The 24,269-nt window shown below is 48.2% G+C and overlaps 2 protein-coding genes across 4 annotated transcripts in view; one reads left to right on the forward strand and one right to left on the reverse strand.

Moving 5' to 3' along the window:
• Positions 1-916: 916 nt before the first annotated feature.
• CIMIP2B (ciliary microtubule inner protein 2B) lies at positions 917-5,540 on the forward strand. Of its 3 annotated transcripts, none has more exons than XM_059411404.1 (6): positions 917-3,588; positions 3,997-4,220; positions 4,310-4,527; positions 4,737-4,788; positions 5,011-5,063; positions 5,310-5,540. In XM_059411404.1, exons 1-6 carry the CDS (start codon positions 3,533-3,535, stop codon positions 5,529-5,531), a joined length of 825 nt encoding a protein of 274 aa, XP_059267387.1. In that variant the 5' UTR covers positions 917-3,532; the 3' UTR covers positions 5,532-5,540. The 3 variants fall into 3 exon arrangements, with proteins under 3 accessions (XP_059267387.1, XP_059267388.1, XP_059267386.1); XM_059411405.1 differs by having other exon boundaries at positions 1,073-3,588; positions 4,030-4,220; positions 4,866-5,063; positions 5,310-5,485; XM_059411403.1 differs by having other exon boundaries at positions 1,075-3,588; positions 4,866-5,063; positions 5,310-5,485.
• Positions 5,504-24,269, reverse strand: part of RUSC2 (RUN and SH3 domain containing 2) — a 70,312-nt gene continuing 51,546 nt past the window's right edge. The window contains 13 exon segments of the mRNA XM_059411401.1: positions 5,504-6,199; positions 6,283-6,420; positions 6,515-6,633; positions 6,635-6,685; positions 6,687-7,321; positions 7,780-7,826; positions 8,521-8,626; positions 8,714-8,888; positions 9,095-9,171; positions 10,224-10,364; positions 10,525-10,710; positions 10,960-11,589; positions 16,638-18,734. Coding sequence (XP_059267384.1) covers positions 5,998-6,199; positions 6,283-6,420; positions 6,515-6,633; positions 6,635-6,685; positions 6,687-7,321; positions 7,780-7,826; positions 8,521-8,626; positions 8,714-8,888; positions 9,095-9,171; positions 10,224-10,364; positions 10,525-10,710; positions 10,960-11,589; positions 16,638-18,666 — 4,536 coding nt within the window. The 5' untranslated portion in view covers positions 18,667-18,734 and the 3' untranslated portion in view covers positions 5,504-5,997.

Here is a 24,269-nt window from a genome sequence, read left to right on the forward strand (position 1 = left end):
ATAGTTGACATATAATATTAATTTCAGCTGTACAACATAATGATTTCATATTTGCACTTACATGAAATTTTACACAATTCCTGGTCAGGATTGAAGGCAGAATGACAGGGTTATAGACTGCTATTTTGGAGACCTCACAGGCTGTGTGGAACAGGGGAGGGCACTAACGTGGCTTTACTAACTGGACCCTCATTTTTTGAGTAGGTGTAATCCCAGTGAAACTTTCTTTCCGCCTGCACTGGCTGTGCTGCTCCCAAAACTGGGGTTGTGTTGCCATGATGACTATCCACTGGAATCAGGGGGCAGAGAGGCAGTGAGCAGTCCTGTGGGCCCCTCAGCTAGGTCTTTCACTTCCTTCCCAGGTTAGAACACCTTTCCGATCTTCAGGGACTTAGAAATACCATTTACACAGGTGGAAACAACAATAGTAACAGGCCATTCACCAAGAGAAGTGGACTGTTTCTTCATAAACACAAATCTAAGACTCACTGTAACTTGCTTCCTAAATTGTATTAATTCACACAGATTCTAACTGCCATGGTCAGTGCTGCAGAATTTGTTCCAGCCCCTACCTTCTACTCTATACCCCTACCTTCACATTCTAACCTTCCAATTTCTTAGCTTCACATGCTTTCCCCTGAACTCCCAACCTCTGTTACTGTCCTCAGCAGTTTTCTTTTCTCCCATTCCCACCACATTCCAAGCAAATACTATGAATGGCTCTTTAGTTAGCACTTAACATCAGCTAGACACTGGGGCCAATTGCTCTTTACGTACCATCTTGTGCTACTGTTTTGTCCTGCTCTTTTTGTCCTATTCAATGAAGTAGTAACATTAGTGTCTTCATTTTATGGATAAGAGACTGAGGCTTATTAAGATGAATTTGGACAAGGTCCACATCCCCAAGAAAGCTAGGACTTGAACTACTTTTTGTTGTTTTTATTTTTATGTTATGATGCCTTGTCCAAGTAAAAGAAAACTTAAATTGGCTTTAACAATAATGAAATTATTTCCTATAAAAAGGTTGGTTAGTTCAGTAGCTCATCAAGGACCTAAGCCTTTCTATTCTCCCACCCACCCTTGCTGTATTAGGCTTTGTTCCCAGGTTAACCTAGCTTCCCACTAGGTTTCATAATGTCTACTGAAGTTCTGTCATTACGTTTGTAGAAATTCTAGAGGCAGGGAGGGACACCATTCCTCCTTGTCCATCTCTCTCTTTAATTTGTCGTGCATTAAAAAAAAAAGATTTATTTATTTCAGGGGGGTGAGGGGTAGGAGGAGAGGGAGAGAGAATTTTAAGCAGACTCTGTGCTGAGCATGGGAGCCCAATGCAGGGCTTGATCTCTTGACCCTGAGCTCATGATCTGGGCCGAAATCAAGAGTCATACACTTCACTGACTGAGCCACGCAGGCGTCCCTGTCATGGTTTTTTTTTGTTTTGTTTTGTTTTGTGTTTTGTTTTTTTTTTTTAAAGAGCATTTTAAGTTGCTTATTTTTCTTATGACTCTCTCTTATCCTGGCAGATTTTTTATTGTCCAGAATGCCATAAACCCGTGCTCACAAATCACTTGGCAAGGGGAATAGGACCAGAATCAAGGGATTAGACTAATCAAGACTCATTCCCAGGGCTGGATTTAAGCTTCCTTGAACCACCTGGCTGCTCCACAGAACAAAATTAAAGTTCTGTTAGGAAGAAGGGAGATGGGGGTAGAGAATGGGTATTGAGTGTGTGACCAGCAGTGTCTATTATAGAATCCAAAGGTCCAGGTTGTGTTTTGTGTGTGTTTTTTTAAGTTCAGGTTGTTAACCTTGCCACACTGCTGTTTTTCTGGGTTCTCCCCGCAATTCCCCTCCCCATCCAGCATATTTCCTTAACAGTGAGCCAAGTCTACAACCATAGCTCTAAATGACACATACCAAGGCTGTCCTTAACAGAACAGTGAGGAACATGAAATATATTCCTTGGGGCTGGTGCTCCTGTGGAATCCACAGGTCAGTGACCCATGCTTGGTCAGCCTGGATGTGTCATACTTGGGTGGGGAGAAGAACAGGGGCTCTACCTCCTGGAAAGGAAAACTGGCCTGACCCTGACTCAGCACCAGAGCTGAGTTCCATGCATGTTCCCCCGTCTCTGAGAGCTCTTTTCTGGTCCATACTTCTCTGCTCTTAGGATATTAATTCTTTTTCCTTCCTTCCTCTCTTTCCTTCCCTTCTTTTCTTTCTTTCCCCTGTTCTTTTCCTTCATTCTTTCCTTTCTTCTTCTCTTCCTTTTCCCTTTCTTTTTTAAGTAAGTTCTGCAGCCATTGTGGGGCTTGAACTCACAACCCTGAGATCAAGAGTTGCATGTCCTACCAACTGAGCCATCCAGGCACCCTCTGAATTGGTTTCTTAACAAATTCTAATTTGTCACCAGTCTTAAAACCCAACATTACCATCATATTTCCTTTCCTTAAACTCCCACAGTAGAAAAATCCTTATCCACTGAATTTACTAACCAGTCACAGGTCTCCCATGTGTCTTAGAAACTTAGAGAAAATATTAGACAATAGAGAAGAAAGTTAAGTTTTAATAACTGAGTGCCAGGTGCTGGGGTAAATTCTTTCCCACACTGACTTTATCCTTAACAGCATCCTGGTAAGTTAGGTTATTTTAACCTTCATTTTGGGTTTAGGGAATTCACATTCAGCAGAAGTTATGTCACTTGCTCAGACGAGGTAAGGTTGGCTTGAGGCCACAAGCTAGTAGGAGCCCATGATAGCCTGACCTCAGGCCCATGGTCTTTCCTCTCCATCCTACATGAACTCCGTCCTACAAAGACTACATAGTCTTTGCTGGTACAAAACACATTTGTATATATTTGAGCCTCACAACAGTAGCAGGGGAAGTCCTGGTATCTGCATTTTGTAAGAGGTGCAGAGATAGGAAGTGACTTGCTGGAAGTCATGTGGAGCGTGGCTTTTCTGACTACAAAATATGCCTAGCAGGGCTTAACGGTATTTGTTAAATGATAATCCAGATGATGGTGGGTATTTAGTAACTGTCAAAGTAAAACAATTGAAAAGCAACTTAATGTCACTGCTTAGAGGTCTCTAGGTTCCTTTTTCTCCCTGTCACCTCCCCTCTGGGATCCCCTCAGAGACCCTCCTTTCCCAGGAATTCCATCACTTTGAGTCAACACTCAGCAAAGAGTAGCACTCACGTGTCTTCAGGCAGGGGGTTTAAGAAGGAAGGGCCCTCTTTAAGATAGAGCTGAAAGGACCTAACAGTGTTTGTTCTCTCACCTGGAACATGGAGGCAACACTCAGAGTTTCCCCTACGTCATAGGCTGCATTTATTCTGGAGTAGACAAACCAGTGCGCCCCTGCTCTCCTGTTCTGCTAGCCTTGGCCCTGGCAGTCCTCACTAGTGTTTCTCCCCTCTCTCCTCTCTTGGCACTGCCTCCTGCCTCTGGCCCCGCCCCACAGCCCTGGACACAGTACACACAGCCTGGAGCTTCAGCTCCAAGGGAAACAAAAGCTGGATTCTCACGGCTATGACCAGCACCTTCATACCGGGGCTGAACCCTAAGAACCCTCATTATATCCCAGGGTAAGACTTCTACCTAAAAGTATACCCCTCCTTGCTTCTGGGAATAGGGATGTAAGGACAAGAGAGCTGTGCCACCCAGACCTTGGGGGCCAACAAGCAAACTGGTATGGTAGGCCCAGGGCTGAGATATTTATGGTGCTGGATGGAAAAGGAAGAGCAAGGGGATAGTGGTAACTGGGCCCGGCATGAAGCTCTGTGTTGTCTTCTCCATGGTAACAGGGTAACAGTAGAGGGGAAGGGTTGAAAACCCAGAGAGGATGGAGAAATGCCTGCTTCAAACAAACATAGAGCTGAATCCAGGAAAAAAAAAAAAAAAAAAGGAAATCAGGGCTTCAGAGGTCTCTGTATATCTGGGGGTGGTGGAGCAGGGGGGAGTGTAGAGGTGAGCGGGTGAGTCCTATGCTACAGGTACACTGGACACTGCCCACTACTTCGGTTCAGCATGGGCCAGACCTATGGGCAGATGACCGGTCAGCTACTTCGAGGATCTCCTGGCCTAGCCTGGCCCCCTGCCCATCGCACACTTCTGCCTCCCATCCGGCCTCCGGCATCTCCTGAAGTTCCCAGGGGAAGCCTGCCTGTCAGGCGTGGGCATGAAAGACTCAGCTCCAGCATGATCCCTGGGTATACAGGTATGTATGGATAGTCTGAACAGATGTCCCGAACCTAGAATGTGTGCCCCAAACACTAATCAAAATCTTCCTTGCCCCCTTCCTCCCAGGTTTTGTGCCCCAGGCACAGTTCATCTTTGCCAAGAACTGCAGCAGGGTCTGGGCTGAGGCTCTAAATGATTTCACTCACTGGTCTGGGGGACAAGTCAGTCAAGAGCTGCCAAAGGAGGCCGAGGGTAAAAAAGACACCAAGAAAGACCAAGAGCCAAAGCCTGAGTCAGAGCTGGAGGCAGAGAAGGAGCCAGAGCTGCAGCAAGAGGCGGAACAAGTGAGACCAAGAAGGGTAGAGGGGGTCCAGGGGCTTAGGAATGGGGAGCCTGACCTCTTGTGAGGTCAGGCCGGTGGCCACGAGTAGCATGGCTATGGGTACCGGGAATGTGGACTCAACTGCCAGCTTCACCTTCCGGGGAGCTTCTGCTGGAGCATGAGGGCTGAATTGGATAGCCTTATTTTTTTCTCTTGACTTCTCCTCCCAAGGCTTCCCCCTATTCCATAGATGACAAAGATCCTCGCAAGTTCTTCATGCCAGGTGAGAGGAAGTGGGTAATGACTAAAGGCATGGGGAGGCCCCCAAACGGTCCTGACTCAGTATCCTCACCCCCCCAGGCTTCACTGGTTACGTGCCCCGTGCCCGCTTCCTCTTCGGCTCCAGCTTTCCTGTGCTCACCAACCGGGCGCTGCAGGAATTTGGACAGATGTATTCAGGGGGCAGACCCCAGAAGGATCCCAAACCTCTCCCTCCACTTTCTAGGACCTACCCTCAGAACCTGGGCCTTTTACCTAATTATGGAGGCTATGTGCCAGGTAAGGATAGCCCCAGAGGGGACTGGAATATTTGTGTGTGTGTGTGGAATGGGTGGAAGTGGCTTGGGAGAGTTGGAATAGATATGGGGGGGGGGTGTCCTTGGATCATGTACTTTAGCTTTCTCACTGTGCAAAAAAGGAAATGGAGATAGCTCACAGTGGGAAGTGGTGACTGGATTTTAGAGGGCTTAGAAACTGGTCTCCATGCCACTGGCTACAAGTGACATGACTCTCTTGTCCATACAGGGTATAAGTTCCAGTTCGGGCACACATATGGGCATCTCACCCATGATGCACTGGGCCTCACCACCCTCCAGAAGCAGCTCCTGGTGTAGGTACCTGGACTTCAAGGTCTTTCTTCTCTGTCTTCCTATCCCAGTCATCCTTTTGGAAGGAAGAGAAGTGGGCCCGAGGGTGGGGGGAGGCACAAAGAGAAATGGTTTGGAGGCCGAGCACCTTTTTTATTAATAGGTGTAATAAATAAATAAATAAATACATAAACAGAAGCCTGGGCTCCTCCTCCCTCTTCTGACCACCAGGCACTGGCCACAGCCTATTTACATTTGGGGGCTTAGGGAGCTGGCCCCAATACTGTCACCTCTCCTCCTACTTGGCCTAGGGAACCCTGCAAATGGGCCTCTGGTCACCTCCCTCCACAGGGACATGCTTATCTGTACCTATGGAAGGGCTGGCCCAGATGGGCTGGGGAAATCCTGGCAGCCCAGTGCTGCATCCCTTCCCTCCTTTCCTGGGTGGAGGTCTGGATGAGGTCACTGGGACAGTTAATGGGGAGTAATTAATACTGAGCACAGGGATGTATGGCCCCCAGCTCTCAGTCTACTCTCTGTGGCCAAGCCAGAGGGCTTGGGAAGGGCTCTCAGGCTCTGAGTCAGGGGTTATGAGGGTCCCTGAGGCCACCAGCATGCACAGGGCCTCAGTTTTGGCTGCTTCCTGGGGTTGGACTTGGAGTTGGGGTCAAGGTCACATAGGCCAGAGGCACCAGGCCGGTGTCGGGGCCACGGCTGCAGCGCAGCCAGTCTCCTCCAGCTGGCCCCAGCACCCGTAGGATATCTCCCTTGTGGAAGCTCAGCTGTCCAGGGCCTGTAGCCAGATGATGGCACAGTGCCTTCACCTCGCTGGGGAAACAACAAATGGAGGTCAGAGAAACCCCTCCCAAAGCCAAACCCAGCCCCCCCCAATCCTCTCTTCCAGGGCTTACCATGGAGGCTTGGAGGGCAAGACTGGGGAGTGTGGCTCCTGCAGGCTCTCCTTGGGCTCTGGCTCTCGGCGGGCACCCACTGTCTGTGCCACTAGTTGGAACATGGACTTGTCCAGGCTCAGCCAGTCAGACGGTAGCCTAGGGGAGAGCAACCGGGGCTCTAGCTCTATCTGTGCTTTGGCTTAGATAGGCTCCCCAAATCCCTCCATCTACACCTTGGGTTGCCTCTCACCTGTTTGTGGGCCGGGTCTCCCGCTGAGCCTTTCGGGAGCCAAAGAGGTGTCCCCACTTGATGCCCCCGGGTGAAGGCTCTGAGGCTCCTTCCTCATTTTCTGCTGGGGGGGGCAGTGGATCCTTCCCTCTCCCGGCTACGCCTCAGCTCAGCCAGCACAGAATCGGGGGGGGCTTCCCATCCAGAAGGGCCAGCCCCTGTCCCGGCCAAGGGTCTCCTCAGGGGCAGGGCAGGCCTCTGCCCCCTCAACTACTCCCTCTCGGGGAGGTGGTCCTCCGCCTCCGGCCCCTTTCTTTTTCTCACTGCTATTGCTGCCACCACGGGGGAACCTAGAGCCCTCAGTTGAGCCATCTATGTAGACCTGGGAACTCTGCATGAGCTGGTACCACCAGCCAGCCTGCCCGCCTCGGGCCCACCTGCCACGCCCTGAACCCCCAGCTGCCTCTGCCACCTCTTCTGTCTCCTCTTCCTCCTCGTCTTCTCCACCTTCAGGGGCACCCACACCCTTCACCCGCTCCCCATGGACTGCCCTATCCATGTCTCCAGGCCCCTCCTGGCCCCTGGCCCGGGCCAACTGCAATGTCGAGTGTGCAGACAGCAGCAGATCCTGGGACACCCGCAGCAGCTCCTTGTGTTGCCGCTGCTGCTGCCCACTTTGCAGGAGCCGGTGCTGGAATAGCAAGTCGAGGCTGAAGGGCAGCAGGGCCAGGGGCTGCAGTAGCAGCAGCAGTTCCTCGAAGAGGCCGGGGCACACGGTATGCGCTGCACTCAGGAAGCCCCATGGTTGGTAGTGGGTCTGGATGATATCTAGGGGAGCAAGAGAGAGAGCCTGAGCCCCACAGAGAAGGAGAGCCTGGCCTGGGGGGGGGGTGCCTCCAAGAAGTGGCCCTGGCAGAGCTGCTGCATACTGCTGCACAGGCTAGGCACTGTGGCTTTGGGTGGACGCCAGCGCAAAAGAGGCCGTTCGAAGTTGGTGCAGGTCGTGACCTCTACAACCCTAAGTGGCGGCCTCAGGTTCATAGGAGAGGTGTGGGGGTTCCTGGCCACCCTGACCTCCAGATTTCCTGAGTATCCTGCTGACTCCAAGGCTCTAACACAAGTAGAAGCTGGGGAGAGACTGGACTGGAAGTCCAGGCTCTGATGATCGCTTGGGTGGTCTCCTTCCCCACCTTCATCATCTGTAAAGAGCCATGTCTCCCTCTTCTGAGCCTCTGAGATCTGGCCTATATTGAGTTTGCAAGAGAGAGTAGTGTTCCGGGCATTACCTTCGTGGTTATAGAGGTGATTAAACCAGAACTCCAGGGACCGGATGCTGTAGGAAAATAGGCAGAGTTGAATCTTTGTGGAGACAGCCAGATGATAAGGTACAAAGGAGACAGACAGGGGGTCAAACATAGGGCAGAGGCATAGGTACACCTCCCTTCTATGGCAGGGATGTTACCTAGTTCATTTCATGTAAAATAGTTCTGGAAAGTCAGTGGGGGATGTTGGGAGGGGGGTGAACATGTGATTCAAAAGTCAATGACATCCCTTTAGAATGGATGTGGCTTGCCTAGGACCCCAAAAGTCAGGGCAGCTACTGAGAGAACAGGGTACACATCCCAAAGGGGATGACCCAGGCTCATACTTGAGAAGCAAGGATACTGTAATGTGGATCTCAAGGGGATCTTATGGTCAGGCAGGATTTGGAAGTAGTGCTGGAATTGGGTGGATCAAGGTTTACAATATCCAGAGAACCACATTAATTTCCAAATAAGCCAGATTATGAATTTATAAAAGCAAAAGACCATGTTGGTGAGCAGTGCCAGAGGGCTATGGGTATGGTGGGAAACCAGGGACACACTGAGAGAGGCTGAAGCTAGATGGGGAGAAAGTGAGCCTGGGCCCTGGCCACAGAGCCTGCAAATTCCCTTGCCTCTCTCAGCCTAGGGATTTGGTTCCATAGACGTGGCAGAGCCCAGGGGTGATGGCTGTGGTTTGTCGCTCTTGCTTCCCCACACACTCACTTCAGCAGGCCGAGAATGAAGGCGTTGAAACGCATGGTGTGACTGGTGAGTTCTGGGAACTGGCTGACCTTGTTGTAGAGGCCATGCAGGACCTTGGTGGATGGGCCTGAGGGGAAGCCAGAGTTAGCAGTCACATTCCCAGTCTCCTGAATCTGAATCTTCGCCTGGGGTCATCTTGCCACCCAGCACTTACCTAGCTGTGTGGAAGCCTCAACCACACTCCACGGCATGTTCTTGCGTTGCCCAATGATGACATCTAGCACGAAGGCCTTGAGCCCATCCTCCAGCACAGCCTGGACTGCAGGGCACAAGTACTTCAGAACCAGGTGGCCCACATTGGGGCTCACAGAACTGTTCCCCAGCTTTGCCTGTGGATGCAGTAGAGAAGAAGAAGGAATCGTTTGAAGCCCGACCTTGGTCTTCTCTGACTCTCTTAGGCCTCAGCGTGCTTCTCTTGCAATCCCCAGCCCAAAGTACCCGATTCTGAGTTCTAGGTGCAGGAGAGCAGAAGGCGGCAGCATAGAATGGGTGAGGGTCAGCAGGGTAGAGCTCAGCTTGCCAGTTTTTTGCCTACCTTCACCCCAGGATCCCGGCTTGTGCCAAAATGGGCCACGATGAGGTCCACGGCAGTGTTAACCGCCTTTACCAGCCCTGCAAGTGAGAACTCCATGTGACGGGTTCCTAAGCAAGTCCCTCGGCAACTCAGCTGAAACTGAGTCCTCAGTGGAGAGAGAGAGGGGAGTCCACTCTCTCTCTCTGTCCTGCACATGGCCCGGCCCCTTCCTGTTTTTGCCCAGTTCTCAAGCCTTGTACTTTTTTCACTGCCAGTGGGCCTGTTCCAGCGATTGCCTCTTCAAGACCCTCTTGCTCCAGTCCTGGATCAAACTAACTATCCATCTTCTTCACTGTAAGAAACCAGGCTAGTGGTTGTTGGAGAAAGTCCAGGGCCACTCACAACAGTGGCCGACAAGGGTACCTCTTTGACCTCTTTGACACACTGCTTATGCTCTCACATTGCCAAGTTTTTACCCTCTTCTCAAACTCTTGGTTTGACTTTACCAAGAGAATAGAGGCCACTGGTCATCAATTCAACTTCATGATCCATTCAAAAGACATAACTACGTTCTATCTATCTTCCTTCCTACCCCCCTCAATCTCTACCTTGCTCAAGGTTCTTCCCTTTTCCCAGCTTTGAACTCCCCACTCTGCCTCTACAGGGGACTTCAGCTTCATCCTTCTCCCTTCCCACAGCCTTCCCTTCAGCCCACAATTATGCTCAATTCTTTCCCCATCATCTCACTGAAACAGCCCTCTCTTAGTCCAGTGGTCCCTTATTTGCTGAATCTCTTAGTAGATGTTACCATCATGCCTACCCAAGCTGGTAGGCCCTGTGGTACTTATACTCCCATTAAAGCTCGTGGCCATTTATGACATGGCAATCTCCCTCACTCTCCTTAGCTCCCTGAGGTAAGAGACCAAAGCCTGATTCTTAAGCATCTGATAAATGATCCTTGTGTACTCATGCACACTCGCCTTACAAAATGCACAGACTTCAGCCTCTTGCCCCAGTTCCTGTGCTGATTCCTTTCTAGCACTTTCCCTATCTAAATAGGGAAATATTCTGGAGGACCAGACAGTAGGGCAATAGGCACAAAAAGGTACTGACAACAGAATTCCTGGCTTGACCTGGGGGTCATATTCACCTTTTTTCTGAAGCAGGTCAATGGAAATGGCCTCTGAGTTGCCATCTGGGGACAGACAAAACTCAGCTGGAGGCTTCTCAGTCAAGGAAAAGGGATCTTGGAAGTCAGGGCAGGTCAGTGGTAATGGCTTCACTATTTGACCTGGAAAGAAGAGAAAACTCAATCTCAAGCAACATCCTTCCAAGAGTCGCAGCTCAGTTCTGTGCCTCATACTCTCTGGGACATGCTCCTGTGGGACTGCCCCCTTCCCCAGCCCTTCCCGGGGCCTGCCCTGGGCATCCTGGGGACCTGGCCCACACACCATTCAGCCGGCAGTTCAGATGGCCAGCAGCACTGAAGGAGCCAGGGAACTCAAAGATGGGGTTCCTTCGGGCCAGCCGAGCATCCTGTGGCCTTCGGTCTAGGCTCCCTGACAATCCAGGTGGCCCTAGTGGGTTCTTCCTCCTGTATTCCCGCCACTTGAGTGCTTGAGGGGATAGGTGGTTGGCTGAAAGCAGAACAGATGAGCGGAAGAGACGGGCAAGAGTTAGCAGGAGACAACATTTCACATTCACCCAGTGTGGCCATATAAAATGAGGGCTGGGAGTGCTTGGATATTATTCATAGAAGCTGGGGAAGGAGATATAAACATTTTAACCCCTGACCCCAGGTCGGAGAATAAGAAAGCATTCACAGGCAGCCGGGGTAGTGGTGGTGGGGGTGTAGAAATGCTTGCGGTGGAGGGTAAAGCTCATACCGTTATTGGGCCTGGAGGCCATGCTGCCCTCACCACCTCCCCGGGCTAGGCTTTCTGCTCGACTGAGGCTAGATCTCCAGGAGCCCAGAGGAGGCAAGCTTCCTGTTCCATGGAGACGGTACTCAGCCAAGGTCAGTAGCTTCTGATCCTCCTTCTGTGGCTGCTGGGAGGTGGCAGGCCGGGCAACAGGAGGACAGGAGCGGCTCCATGGGGGTGGGCTTTCTGTGGCTGTGGCCTGCTCTGGAGGAGGGGAGCACGAGGTGGAAGCAGAAGAGTCGGTGCTGGGCCCAAAGGGGCCAGCACTGCGGATGGGGGAGTAGCTACCCAGGGGCGATGGGCGTGAGGTTTCTGGCTCAGGCCCAGCTTTTCTGGCACCTCTGTTGGCAGGTGCCTGTGACTCCCCTGAGGGAGCTAAGGCTGGGACTTGAGCAGTGGGGGCAGCCAGTGGGGCAGGCTGCTGTGCACGGCTGCAGCCAGAGAGGCCATAGAGCTGGGAAAGGCTATGGAGGGCACGGGCCTTGGCCAACTGCTTTGGGAAGTGGTGCTGGAACACGAAGGGCTGGATGGGCAGCGTGGTTGGCCTCTGCTCCTTGCTGTAGCGAAGGACTGGTCGGCTGTCCGCACCACCCCCTGTGGCAACAGTGATGAAGGAAGAATCAGAGAGACAGACCCTAGAACCCCCAGGAGAGGAAGCAAAGAAGCAGACAGATAATGCTCACAGGGGAGAGGGGAAGAGATGGGCAGGAAGGATGGGTTGTAGGAATTGAATGCGGGGTAAGGGCAATCCAAGTTTGGGAATGTGACAGTGCTCCTCCCATCTTTTATAGAACTTTTTCTATTTTTTTACGATGCTTAACTCTTCTGTACTCTTGACTAGTCACCCCTTTTTCATTTTCTTGACTTCAAGGGTGGGTGTATCTTAAGCCTCCATCCTTAGATCTCCCTTTACATTTTCTCCCCTGTATTGTTCAAGTTCAGACATTCATACAGAAGACTCCTGAACCCATAGCTTTAGCCCCCACCTTCCCCTTAATCTTTGGATTATTCTGCTTGAGGATTCTGCTTTCACTTAAAATGTACTATTTTAAGCGTGTCTGGGTGGCTTAGTCAGTTAAGCATCTGACTCTTGATTTCGGCTCAGATTATGATCTCAGGCTCTGTGTTGGGCTTGGAGCCTACTTAAGATTCTTTCTCTCCCTCTGGGGTGCCTGGGTGGCACAGCTTGTTAAGCCTCTCACTCTTGGTTTCGGCTCAGGTCATGATCTCATGAGTCATGATCTCATGGGTAGTGAGATCAAGCCCCATGTTGGGCTCTGCTCTCAGTGGGGAGTCTGCTGGAGATTCTCTCTCACTCTCTCCTTCTTTCTCTGCCCCTCCCCTGCCTCGCTCACTCTAAAATAAATAAAATCTTAAAAAGAAAAAGACTCTCCATCTGCCCCCCTCCCCATCAAAATTTTGCTATTTTAAGTAAGTTCATCTATCACCTTTCCTCTCATGACTTCCATTTCTGTCAAGGGCAGAACTACCATTTCCTTTTTTCTAAGCCTAAAGAGTTGGGAGTAAGGATCACAGATATTCAAGGTAAGATGTTATTTACTTCAAGCTTTTGCTCATCACCAGTCTCCACTAAAGCTGACTCACTTCATTATTAAGCAAATCTAACTATAACATTTCTTCATTTGCAGCTGGAATCAGCCTCCTGTCACCTCCATCCACCCCATTCCTACTCTTTCATGATCCTGGCACTGGAGCCTCAGGATCCACATTTGCTCCCTCTACACAGAGCTGTGGTCCCCAACACTGGTCCTCTCTTGTTCTTTCAGCCAATCTTCAGGTCAGCGTCTCTCAACACACAGGGCTCAGAACTAAACACAAAATTCCAGGATACTGCACAGCCTGTCTTTGTGTGAGCTGTGCTTCTAATAAAACACTGCACACACTATAAACATCTGAATTGACACAAGGTGGTGCTACAAGCTTCCACGAAGCCAGAAACCCTGGGTGTGGCTCACTAGACAACTCTGGCTCAACAAATCTATGAGACAGGAATTAATATCCTTACCTGACAGCTCAGGGTATTGGAAATTTAGAGAGACTAAGTCATTTGTCCAAGGTTACACAACTAGGAAGTGCCAGAGCTAGAATTCTGCCTAAGCCGGAGTCTGACATAGGGCTAATGTTCTCTTTATCACACTGCACTACACAGGAAATGGTATCCCTCATCTTTTCCCATTTATTTACTTCATTGATTCTTAAGGGGATAGTGATCACAACCCCAACAGGGAGGGGTTTCAGAATCACTCCCAGGGAATATATTCAAAATATACCCTCCTGTCATCTCCAATCTGTGCTTAGAGAACAACCTTTGTCATTCTCCCTTGCTTATTACTATGTTCCAGCCACAATTCCTTCTGCCCTTAAACATGCCAAGTTAATTAACATCTCAAGGTCTTTTGCACCTGCTGGTTCTACCCGAAATCATCTCATCATTCAGGCATCAGTTCAAATATCACCACCTCAGTGGTGACCACCCCAGTCCCTCTGGGAAGTCACCCTCTGTCTCATTATCCTGTTGTATTTTCTTTTCAGCATTTTATCCCTATTAGAAATTATCTTATTTGTTCATTATCTATTACTCCTCATAAGGACTCCAAAAAAGCAGGGCTTTGAGTTGTTCATTGATGTATCCTCAGTGCCTAGACTAGAGCCCAGTACATAGTAGGTACTGAATAAATACCTGTTAAATGAATGAATCCCCATGGTCACCCTTGGTTCAGGCTAGTCTTGCTGCAACCAGATCTTACATAAGTCAGATTTCTTCATAAAATACCAGTTTTATCCCCTGTGGCCCTACTGCCCACAGAATGAAGTCTAATCTTCTCAAATAGGTATCCACACTTGCCACCAATTAGATTGCTCCACTCAAACTCACACACCTGCCATAGACACCGCTCTTCCCACCATATTCCCATCTTTCAGTACACAGCCTTTCCTGTTGGGAATGCCTCCTTCCTTTCCATTTATTTAAATACCAAATTTCAAGGCTGAACTGACCCTGGCTTTCAGATTAGGCCTTCCCAACAGTAGCTTTATTATGCCTGCTATATAAAGTATGTTTGAATTAGACTGTTTATTTCTACTCTTTAAAAAAAAAAAATCCTCCCCAGGTCCCCAGCATAGGGTTTGAGGCAGAGGAATGAGATAAGGAGGGGTCTGACCTGGGGAGTGGGTCTCAGTTTTGTCCCCAGGGAATACAGAGACTAAGGTTTCTTGCTTTTCTGTGGGACAGCCCTTGAGAAAATCAGAGACCACATTCACCCAAGTTTGCTGTTCTGTAGGTGACACAACCACAGTCCTTCAGTTCCTTCTTAAAATGAAGTACCCAGAACTTGCAGGTGAGTGCTAACTGTTCAGAGGAGTAGAGGACTATCTGCTTCTCCCTTCTGGCGTCTATCAATGAAGACAGTCATTTGAACTGTGTGGAAGCCCTTCCAAACTGCTGACTCATTCTGAATGTGCAACCAATTAAATATCACAAGTTAAGTCCAGCTTACCTATCAAACTTCACATTAGCCCCTGCTTTTTTGTTTTGTTCTTTCCAGATTTGGTAAGATCTTTTTGAATCTTGATTCTGCTGCTCAGGATGTCAAAGAGATCTCAGCTTCTTTTGTCATTCATGAATTCATTGAATTGTCATTCACTCTTTAATTAAAAAAAAAAACCCATACAGAATTGAGAGAGGAACCGTATGGGAGGTCACTGGAGACTTATGCAACAGAACAGCATCTCTATATGAAAAGTCTTACCCAATGATTAAAAACACACACACACACACACACACAACGCTTTAAAATGCCTCTCCCATCTCTGACCAGGACTGTTCTTGCCTTCAGAATGCCAGCCACAGCATCCCTGGGCTGAGTGGCACCCACCAGGTAGTGAAGTCTAATAAGGGAGTGAGACTCTGGCCAATCTCTGCTGTTTCAGAACCCCCTCCTCCTTGGGGCCTCCCCTTTCATCCTCTACCCCAAAGGCAGCTTCTCTGTGTCTTTTTAAGAGTGTGAAGTCTTTTCAGGCTATGATCTCCCCAACAGCAGAGATTACACCATTAATGGTTCTTTAACCCACTCCCAAGCCAAAGGACCCAACCCGAGCCCACAGCATAGCACATGCCCCTTTATCTCCCTTTCCCTGCTTTGTCTCTTCCAAACCCTCTGAGATCTGCTTCCCCCCTCACTACTCTCAAATGTTGTTTTCGGGATTCTTCAGCCTTAATGTTAGCAATTTCTCTTCAAAACTTTGTTGAACCCAACTCTTTTTTGAAACTTTCACCTCCTCTAGTGCCTGTGGCTTTACTCTCCCCTGATTTTCCTAATTCTTCTCAGAACCTTTGAGTGTTGCTCTGCTCACCCTTAAATCATTATATCCTCAGGGCTCTCTGTCCTTGTTCCCTTTACAACTCCACACATTCTCCCTGGCGGCTCTCATCTACTTGAAGCTTCAGCTACCTCGATTATTCTGATGATTTTGATCTTTGTGGTCTCCTGACCCCCAGGGCATCCTTTCCAATTCGCCTTTCACCCAAACAACCAGTGATCTTTCTAAAATGCAAAGACCATCCCATTAAGCTATTAAAAACAACCAAAATGCCACTTCCCTGATTAAAATCCTTCAATAGTTCCCTCCACACCCTACCAAATTATTTGGCTATACCAAATTATTTAGAGTTTTTGTAAGCATCAAGTTATTCTTCACCTTTGTGGTTTCACACAGACAACTGTATGAACCCAGAATAAGTCTCTGCAAAGCCTATTCCTCATCCTCTTTCTAGACTGGCTTTAAATACAAATTGTTAGCAGTCTTTCTCTGACATTTTAGTCTGTCTAGAGATGCCTAGTACTGTACACCTTCATCTCTGGTTTTTGTTCTTAAGTAGGCTCCAATACAGGGCTTGAACTCACGATCCTGAAATTGAGACCTCAGCTGACATCAAGAGTTGGCTGCTTAACCAACTAAGCCACCCAGGCGTGCGCCTCACCCCATCTCTGTGTATTAATGATGTTACCTTTTCTGTTTTCATCCATAGTCAGAATTCCTTGAGGCTAGAGACTATCCCTCACATCTATCACCAACATTTAACACAGAGCATTTATATAACAACTATTTAAATGGAATAAAATAAATAGGGAAAGAGCAGGCCCAGGATGCTTAAAGGTGAAGTGTCTGGATTCAGGCTCTTTGAAGAGCAGCAACAATCACTGACCAAAGAACAAACCTCACTGACACCCAGTGTGGTTTGCCTATGGGACATATCTCTTAGGCACTGTAAATTCCTAAATGTCCCAAACTGAACTTGGGACTTTCTCCTTTTTCCAGGAAATCCACTTTTACATCAGTGTCTGTGGTCCCTATCCATGAACCATCATCTTTCCAGTCATCAAGGCTTACTATCACAGTCTTCTGCATACTTCCTTTCCCAATATATCAATCTCTGACATTTCAGTGTTATTTTTTATCCTTCCCTCCATTACAACTGTAGGACATGACCTGGACTGGAAAGATGATGGATCTAGGCTGAGGAACCTTTAGTGGTTATGGTTAGGGTGGTTGCTAGGGCCCTATCACTGAGGAGGCCATGCATACATATCCTGGTATTCTCCAGCCTCTAAGTTCCTTACCGTCAGCTCTAGCTCTTGCATCCTTCTGGGTATGGCTGTTGGCTGGGCTCCCTGAGAGAGCAGACCCTGGATCCATCAGCTGGGCCAGGGGTCCTTGCCCAGCAGCTCTGAGGCTAGCAGGTGGCATCTCACTGGACTGGGGGCCCTGACAGACCTGGGTGGACCAGGACTCTGGGCCAATTATGTCCATGCCGGGCCCTGAGGGCATGGGTGGTAGGCTGTGGCTACAGCGAGTGCCCTCGTCCAGTGGGCCCACCCTATCTTGTTGGGCTTCTGGGATGGGTGAGAACTCTTGGGAGGAGTCCCCAATGCTCACTCGGAGTGGAGGGGAGCCAGAGCCTGCAGCCTTCTTCCGGCCCTTGGCGAGCTCAGCAAAGGAGGTGACTCGCCGAGGTGGTGAGCCAGGCCCAGCGAGGGCCGCGGGACCCTCACTCAGGCGCACTGGGCAACTCAACATGCGTTCCAGTGAGCCCAGGCGGACAGGAGGGCTGCGCGCGAGGCTGCGATCACAGCTCCGAGAGCGCTGGCGTCCAGTGCTAAGGTTGGGGGGTGAAGTGTTAGTATACACTTGCCCCTCGATCACACCGGGGCCCATAGGAGCTGCTGCTTCCACCGAGGAACCCACCACTCCTTGTTCCTCTGTCTGGACTTCTGGCCTCTGGAATAGGTAATACTCAGAGGGCTGGCTAGGGCCAGGGTCTGGGCCAGGGCCTGGTGCAGGGCTTATCTTGGTGTGTTCTTCAGAGCAGCTGGTGATGGAAGAGCCAGCTGGGCTTGGGGATGACTGGGAGGAGAGGTCACAGGTGACAAGTTTATAGTAATTCTGGGTGGCCACAACAAGACGGGCCTGGCTCTGGAAGCAGGCTGTGAGGTCAGCCACACCTGGGCAGGGCTCACAGTGTGGGCGGTAGGAGTTGCAGTTGGCATCGAGCTCAGGAGATGAGGCATGAGGACAGCCATAGCTCCCTTCCCTTCCTCCGCTGTCAGGGTGGTGGGACTCACAAGACATCTTCGACTCGGCTGGGGAGGGCTGCAGGTCCAGGTAGAAGGCGCCAGGGTCTGAGTGGCTACAGAAAGAAGAGTTGCTGCAAGACTGTGGGGCGGAGTTGAGATTGGCACGGGAGTTGCCATGCATCTTGTTGTAGAGGGTGCTGAAGGTGACCAGCACACCATCTGAGCTGTTGCAGGAGGAGTCACTCACGTAGCCCATGGACTGGTCAGCTGCCTCGGACTGACTGGAGGTGCTACTGCAGCGGCAGTGCTGAGGCCCCGAGCCTGAGCATCCTGGGTTCCTTGGGGACTCATCTGAACTGAGCTTCCATTCCTGATCGAAGGAAAAGCCAGAGGTATCACTGGCTCCACCCCCACTGCCACTCCCCCCAGGTCCCCCACACTCATCCAGCTCCATGGTCTCTGCTTCCAGGTCTGGCCGGCAGCAGTGGCTAGGGCTGCAGTGCTGGCTCTCCAAGGTGGCCACCGGCTCCTGTTCCTGCCCCTCCACTACTCCAGCCCGACTACGCGTTGCCCCCCATGGCCTGCCCGCTCTGGGGCCAGGTGGTGGCAGCTGGAAAGGGGACAGATGGAAGGTGGGCTGACCAGCCCCATGCAGGTGGAAGGACTGCTGGGTGGCACTATCACCAATGCTGTCGTCATACAGATCACTAAGTCCTGGCTCAGCCGCACCCTCCTGCAGCAGGAAAGGATTGTGCCGTTTAGGGGCCCCAGGGCCTCTGCCATCCCGAACCCTACTCTTCGTGCTGTCTGCAGGCCGTGCGGATCCCCCTGCAGCAGAGTGCAGACTGTTGTATAGCAGCGAGTCAGCTTGTCCTAGGTCTTGATCAGGCTGGGTGATGCCCAGGTCAGGGGGGCAGAAAGGATTGGATCTGGTGCTCCCACTACCTCCACTTGCCCCTCCACAGCACTGCCTGTCTGGGACCTGACAGTGCACCAGGGGGATGTGGTGGACGATGAGGGTCTCTCCAGCCAGCTTTGGGGGACTATCCATTCTGGAAATTTCGAACAAGGGCATCAACAGCACCAGACACTGCCCCCGGAGCCCAGTGGGGCAGAACACATTTCATCAGGAGAGCTTGGCACCTGGAGAGAGAGGGAAAGAAAGGGAACCTAATGTCACCTCCCTGGAAGTCAGGGACATGCCCTTCCCCAAAGCATTTTCAGATGGAGAAGAGCCCAAGGGGAGAAAAGACTCAGAGTCAAGATGGAGCTTGAGAGCACAGCCTGACAGAGTAAGGCCACCCTGCTGGACTTTCCACATGGCACAGGTCCAGCTCCTGAGTGCCTGCTCCATTCCACATCGGCCATGCATCCACTCGTGACAAAGGGCAAACCCCTTTTCATGCCACCTATGAAGGTCTGGGGATCTCAAGAACAGTAATTTCTCCTTTTCTTTCAAGGACATGTTCTTAGCAGTAAACGATGATGATAAGTCCCAACTACAAAAAAAGCATGAAAACTTAGAAAAATCATCTAGGATGCTGAAAGGGTGCTCGGCCCTGAGGGGGACAGAGAGATGCCATAAACCCAGCTACAGTTTGCCAGCTCTCAGACAGGGGTAAAATCATGAGTACGAACTACATCATGTACTCACGGCAATAAGCTATTAATTTTGCAAGAAAACTGTTTTTTAAATATTCTGTATGGTTTGCCCCCATGTCACTTCATTTTCTCCTTTGAGCCCCAGAATGCTTGTCCCTCTCTGCTGGCTGTGGGCTAGCTAGCGATCCTCACTCTCCCTCCTACTGTCCTGGAGCTTCTACATTTTTCCTTTTTCAAGACTTTATTTTATTTAATTTAAGATTACTTATTTATTTATTTGACAGAGAGAGAGATCACAAGTAGGCAGAGAGGCAGGCAGAGAGAGAGGAAGGGAAGCAGGCACCCTGCTGAGCAAAGAGCCCGACGTGGGACTCGATTCCAGGACCCTGAGATCATGACCCGAGCTGAAGGCAGTGGCTTAACCCACTGAGCCACCCAGGCGCCCCTCAAGACTTTATTTTTTTAAAGATTTAATTTATTTATTTGACAGAGACACAGTGAGAGAGGAACACAAGCAGTGGGGAGCGGGAGAGGGAGAAGCAGGCCTCCCGATGAGCAGGGATCCTGACATGGGGCTCCGTCCCAAGGCCCTGGGATCATGACTGGAGCTGAAGGTAGACACTTAATGACTGAGCCACCCATGCACCCCTCAAGATTTTACTTTTAAGTAATCTCTGCAGTGAATGTGGGGCTGGCACTCACAACCCTGAGATCAGGAGTCACATGCTCCATTGGCTGAGCCAGCCACGCACCCCTGTCCTGGAGCTTCTTGAATACAGAGACCGAGTTGGGCATTAGAGTGACTACAAGTATGGGTGAAGCCAACCTTCTCACTGAGGGAATGGGTGTCTATTTCTATCACTTTTGTATCACTCAGGCACACAGAAAGCCTAGCAAACATCATAGGCATAATACACTCCCGATGTATTATGTCTTATGTATTATGTATTATGTATCTGTATCCGGCTCAGGATACAGATCTTCTGAAGTGCCCAAATTCTGCCCAGTTTCAGTCCAGAACTTTCACTATCAGGGTCCCCTAGAAAGTATTCTCTTCCCACTTTTTCCTCTAACAGGCAAAGGTAAAGTTCTCTCCTGTTCAAAGTCTCCTGGTCCCAAGCACACAGAGCCCATTCGGAGATTCTTTGGTCTGCTGGCTGGACTGTGGCCAAATGGCTTCTTCAAATTCTAGTCTCCTGTGCTACCAAGTTCAAGTCCTAACAGTCGTTGCTTGCTTAGACTCCTCCTATCTATTTTTTGCTAATTCATTCATTTCTCTTCCTTCCTTTTTTATTCCTGTCATTTTCCTTCCACCCACTATGAATCTAATTGCTCAATGCCCAAGTTTTCCGTCATTTAGTTGAATGCTTAACATCAATTTTTAAAAATTTAACTCATTTAGATTACAGGATCACAGCTCTTCATGTGGAGTATAGAAAAGATCTGGGTAAGTCACACATGCTCAAGGACATGAACAGGCAAAACATAAATGAAAAAATTCAAGTGGCTGATCAATACGTATGTGAGGAATACAGTTTTAAAAATTTATAAATTAAATTACATCAATAATAAAAAGCGAGTGTTGATCTTTTCTCCCCGCCACCCCCCACCTTTACTTTCTGAGAGGAAGACTTCTTTGTTGGACTTCCAACCCTTTGGGAGTTGATTGGAGTAATGAGTTCATATGGAGAAAAGTAGAAACCAGAGAGGCTAAACTGAGCTATGAGGTTTGAGTTCTACAAGAAAACATGGAAATAATATTTATCATCTTGGATTGGGTGATGGTTTCTCAGATATGATAGATAAGGTGGACTTCATAAAATTTAAAAACCTTCATGCTTCAGAGGATACCATCAAGAAAAGACAATCCACAAAATGGGAGAAAATATTTGCAAAGAGATTACTGATCAAAATATATGAAGAACTATTCTTATAACTCAACAATAGAAAGGCATATAACCCAATTAAAAACTAGACAAAGAACTTTAATAGACATTTCTCCACAGAAAACTTACAAATGGCCAATAAACACATGGAAAGATGCTCAACATCATTAGTCATTATAGAAATGAAAACCACATAGATACCACTTCATCTCCACCATGATGTCTAAGATAAAGGATAGTAACAAATGTTGGTGAGGATGCGGAGATATTGGAAACTCAACCTTGTTTGAGGCATTGTAAAATGGTACAGCCACTTTGGAAAATCAGTCTGACAGTTCCTTAAAATGTTAAACATAGAGTTACCACATGACCCAGCAATTCTACTCCTGTGTATATATCCAAGAGAAAGGAAAACACATGTTCACACAAAAGTTTGTATATTAATATTCACAGCAGCATTCACAGTAGCCAAAAAAGTTGTAGCAAGCCATTATCCATTAACAGATGAATGGATAAACATAATGTGAAACAGAGGCACCTGGCTTGCTCAGTTGGTAAAATATGTGATTCTTGATCTCAGGGTCTAGACTTCAAGGCCCACTCTGGGTGTAGAGCTTATGTACTTTATTTTTTAAATTTGGTTTCTCTTCTTTTCTTTTCTTTTTTTTTTTTTTAAAGATTCTATTTTTTTTTTTTTAAAGATTTATTTATTTATTTATTTGACAGAGAGAGAGATCACAAGCAGGCAGAGAGGCAGGCAGAGAGAGAGGAGAAAGCAGGCTCCCTGAAGAGCAGAGAGCTCGATGCGGGGCTCAATCCCAGGACCCTGAGATCATGACCTGAGCTGAAGGCAGGGGCTTAACCACTGAGCCACCCAGGCGCCCCTTAAAGATTCTATTTTTAAGTAATCTTTTGACCCAAGGTGGGGACAGAACCAACAACCCTGAGATCAAGAGTTGTGCACTCCAACAACTAAGCCAGCCAGGAGCCCCAGTGTAGATAGATAGATAAAGCTGCAAAAAACCCCCGATGTTAAAAAATAATTTGATATAGGGGCGCCTGGATGGCTCAGCCATTAAGCGTCTGCCTTCGGCTCAGGGCTTGATCCTAGGGTTCTGGGATTGAGCCCCGCATCAGGCTCCCTGCTCAGTGGGAAGTCTGCTTCTTCCTCTCTCACTCTCCCGGCTTGTGTTCCCTCTCTCACTGTGTCTCTCTCTGTCAAATAAATAAATAAAATCTTTTTAAAAAATTTGATATATGCATGTGATAGAATATTATTTAGCAATAAAAGGAATCAAGTAGTGATCAATGCTACAATCTGAATGAACCTCAAAAAGGTAAGTGAAAGAAGCCAGTCAGTCATAAAAGGCTTCTTTGTATGGTGTTGTATGATTCCATTTATACGAAATGTCCAGAATAGGCAAATCCAGGGAAACAGAAAATAGATTAGTGGTTGCCGGGGACTGGGGAATGGGGAGTGACTTCTAATGGGTACAGAAGTTCTTTCTGGGGTGATGAAAATGTTCTGAAATCAGACAGTGGTGATAATTATGAAAGTCTGTCAGTAAAATAAAATCTATAGATTTTTATGGTATGTGAATTATACCTTAACAAAGCTTTTATTTAAAACCTTTTTTAAAAATAGAAAAAATATTAGGATTTATGAGAAGAGGAAAGGGGAGATGAGGAAGGGAATGGGTGTTAAGCAATGGAGAGGATTAGGCATTTGCAGACACAAACTGAGAAAGACAAAAGAAAGAAAGCTGCCTTCAAGTATGGGATTTTGTTGAGAGGAATAAAGAGGATTTTTAGGAAATTTAGCTATGAAGTACATGAGATAATTTTCCCTTCATGACTCCCCATCTCTTTTCTTCCTTCACCAAGAAAACTTGGGTTCAAATATATATGCTACAAGGATAACAGAAAGTTGCAAACAACCTAAAATTCCAGTAGCAACAATCCACAAAAAAGTACAGAGCAGAGTATCATTAAAATAATATGTTAAGGGGCGCCTGGGTGGCTCAGTGGATTGCCTTCGGCTCAGGTCATGATCTCAGGGTCCTGGGATCGAGTCCCGCATCGGGCTCTCTGCTCAGCGGGGAGCCTGCTTCCCTCTCTCTCTCTCTCTGCCTGCCTATTTGTCTACTGTGATCTCTCTCTGTCAAATGAATAAATAAAATCTTTAAAAAAAATAATATGTTAATATGATTACTGACTTGGGAAAATGTTAATAAAATGTTAAGTAAAACTGCAGATTACAAACAGCATGCAGAGTATGACACCATTTTTGTAAATAAATACATGTCTATTACGTGTCTTAGTCTGTTCAGGCTGCTATGACAAAACATCTCAGACTATGTGGCTTATAAACAGAGAAATTTATTTCTCACAGTCTTAGAGCCTGGGAAGTCCAGGATCAAGGTGCCAGAATGGCTGCATTCTGCCCTCTTCCTTGTTCATGGCTGGCACCTTCTAGCTATATCTTTATATTGTGTAAGGGACAAGGGAGCTCTCTGGAGCCTGTTTTGTAAGAGCACTAATCCCACTCATGAGGGCTTTGTCCTCATGAGCTATCACCTCCCAAGGCCCTATCTCTTACTACCACTACCTTTGAGGTTAGGATTCAACATATGAATTTTAGGGGACACAAATATTCAGACCGTATCAATATGCATGAGAGAAAATTTGAAGGCATATACAACAAAATATTAATAGTGCTTAACTCTATTGAGCAATGTCGGATTATTTTTAATTTTACTGTTTCATCTATGTTTTCTTTTTAAATTTTTATTTAAATTCAGTTAATTAACTATAGTGTATTATTAGTTTCAAAGGTAGAGTTCGGTGATTCATCAGCATATAACACCAAGTGCTTATTACATCATACGCCTTCTTTTTTTTTTTTTTTTCCATATGCCCTCTTTAATGCCCATCATCCACTTCCTCAACCCCCTACCTACCATCCCTCCAGAAATCCTAGTCATTTGTATTTTCTAATTTGTATATAATAAATATCTATTATGTACATAATTTAAACAGTTTTGTTTTTCTCTCTCTTTTAGATTTGGGGGGAGAGGTGCGGGAGAGACTCTCAAGCAGGCTCCACACCCAGCACGGAACCTGGCAATGGTGCTTGATCTTACAACCCTGAGATCATGACCTGACCTGAAATCAAGAGTCAGATGCTTAA

This window comes from Mustela nigripes, chromosome 9 (genome assembly GCF_022355385.1).
Source record: "Mustela nigripes isolate SB6536 chromosome 9, MUSNIG.SB6536, whole genome shotgun sequence".
NCBI classification, from domain to species: Eukaryota; Metazoa; Chordata; class Mammalia; order Carnivora; family Mustelidae; genus Mustela; species Mustela nigripes.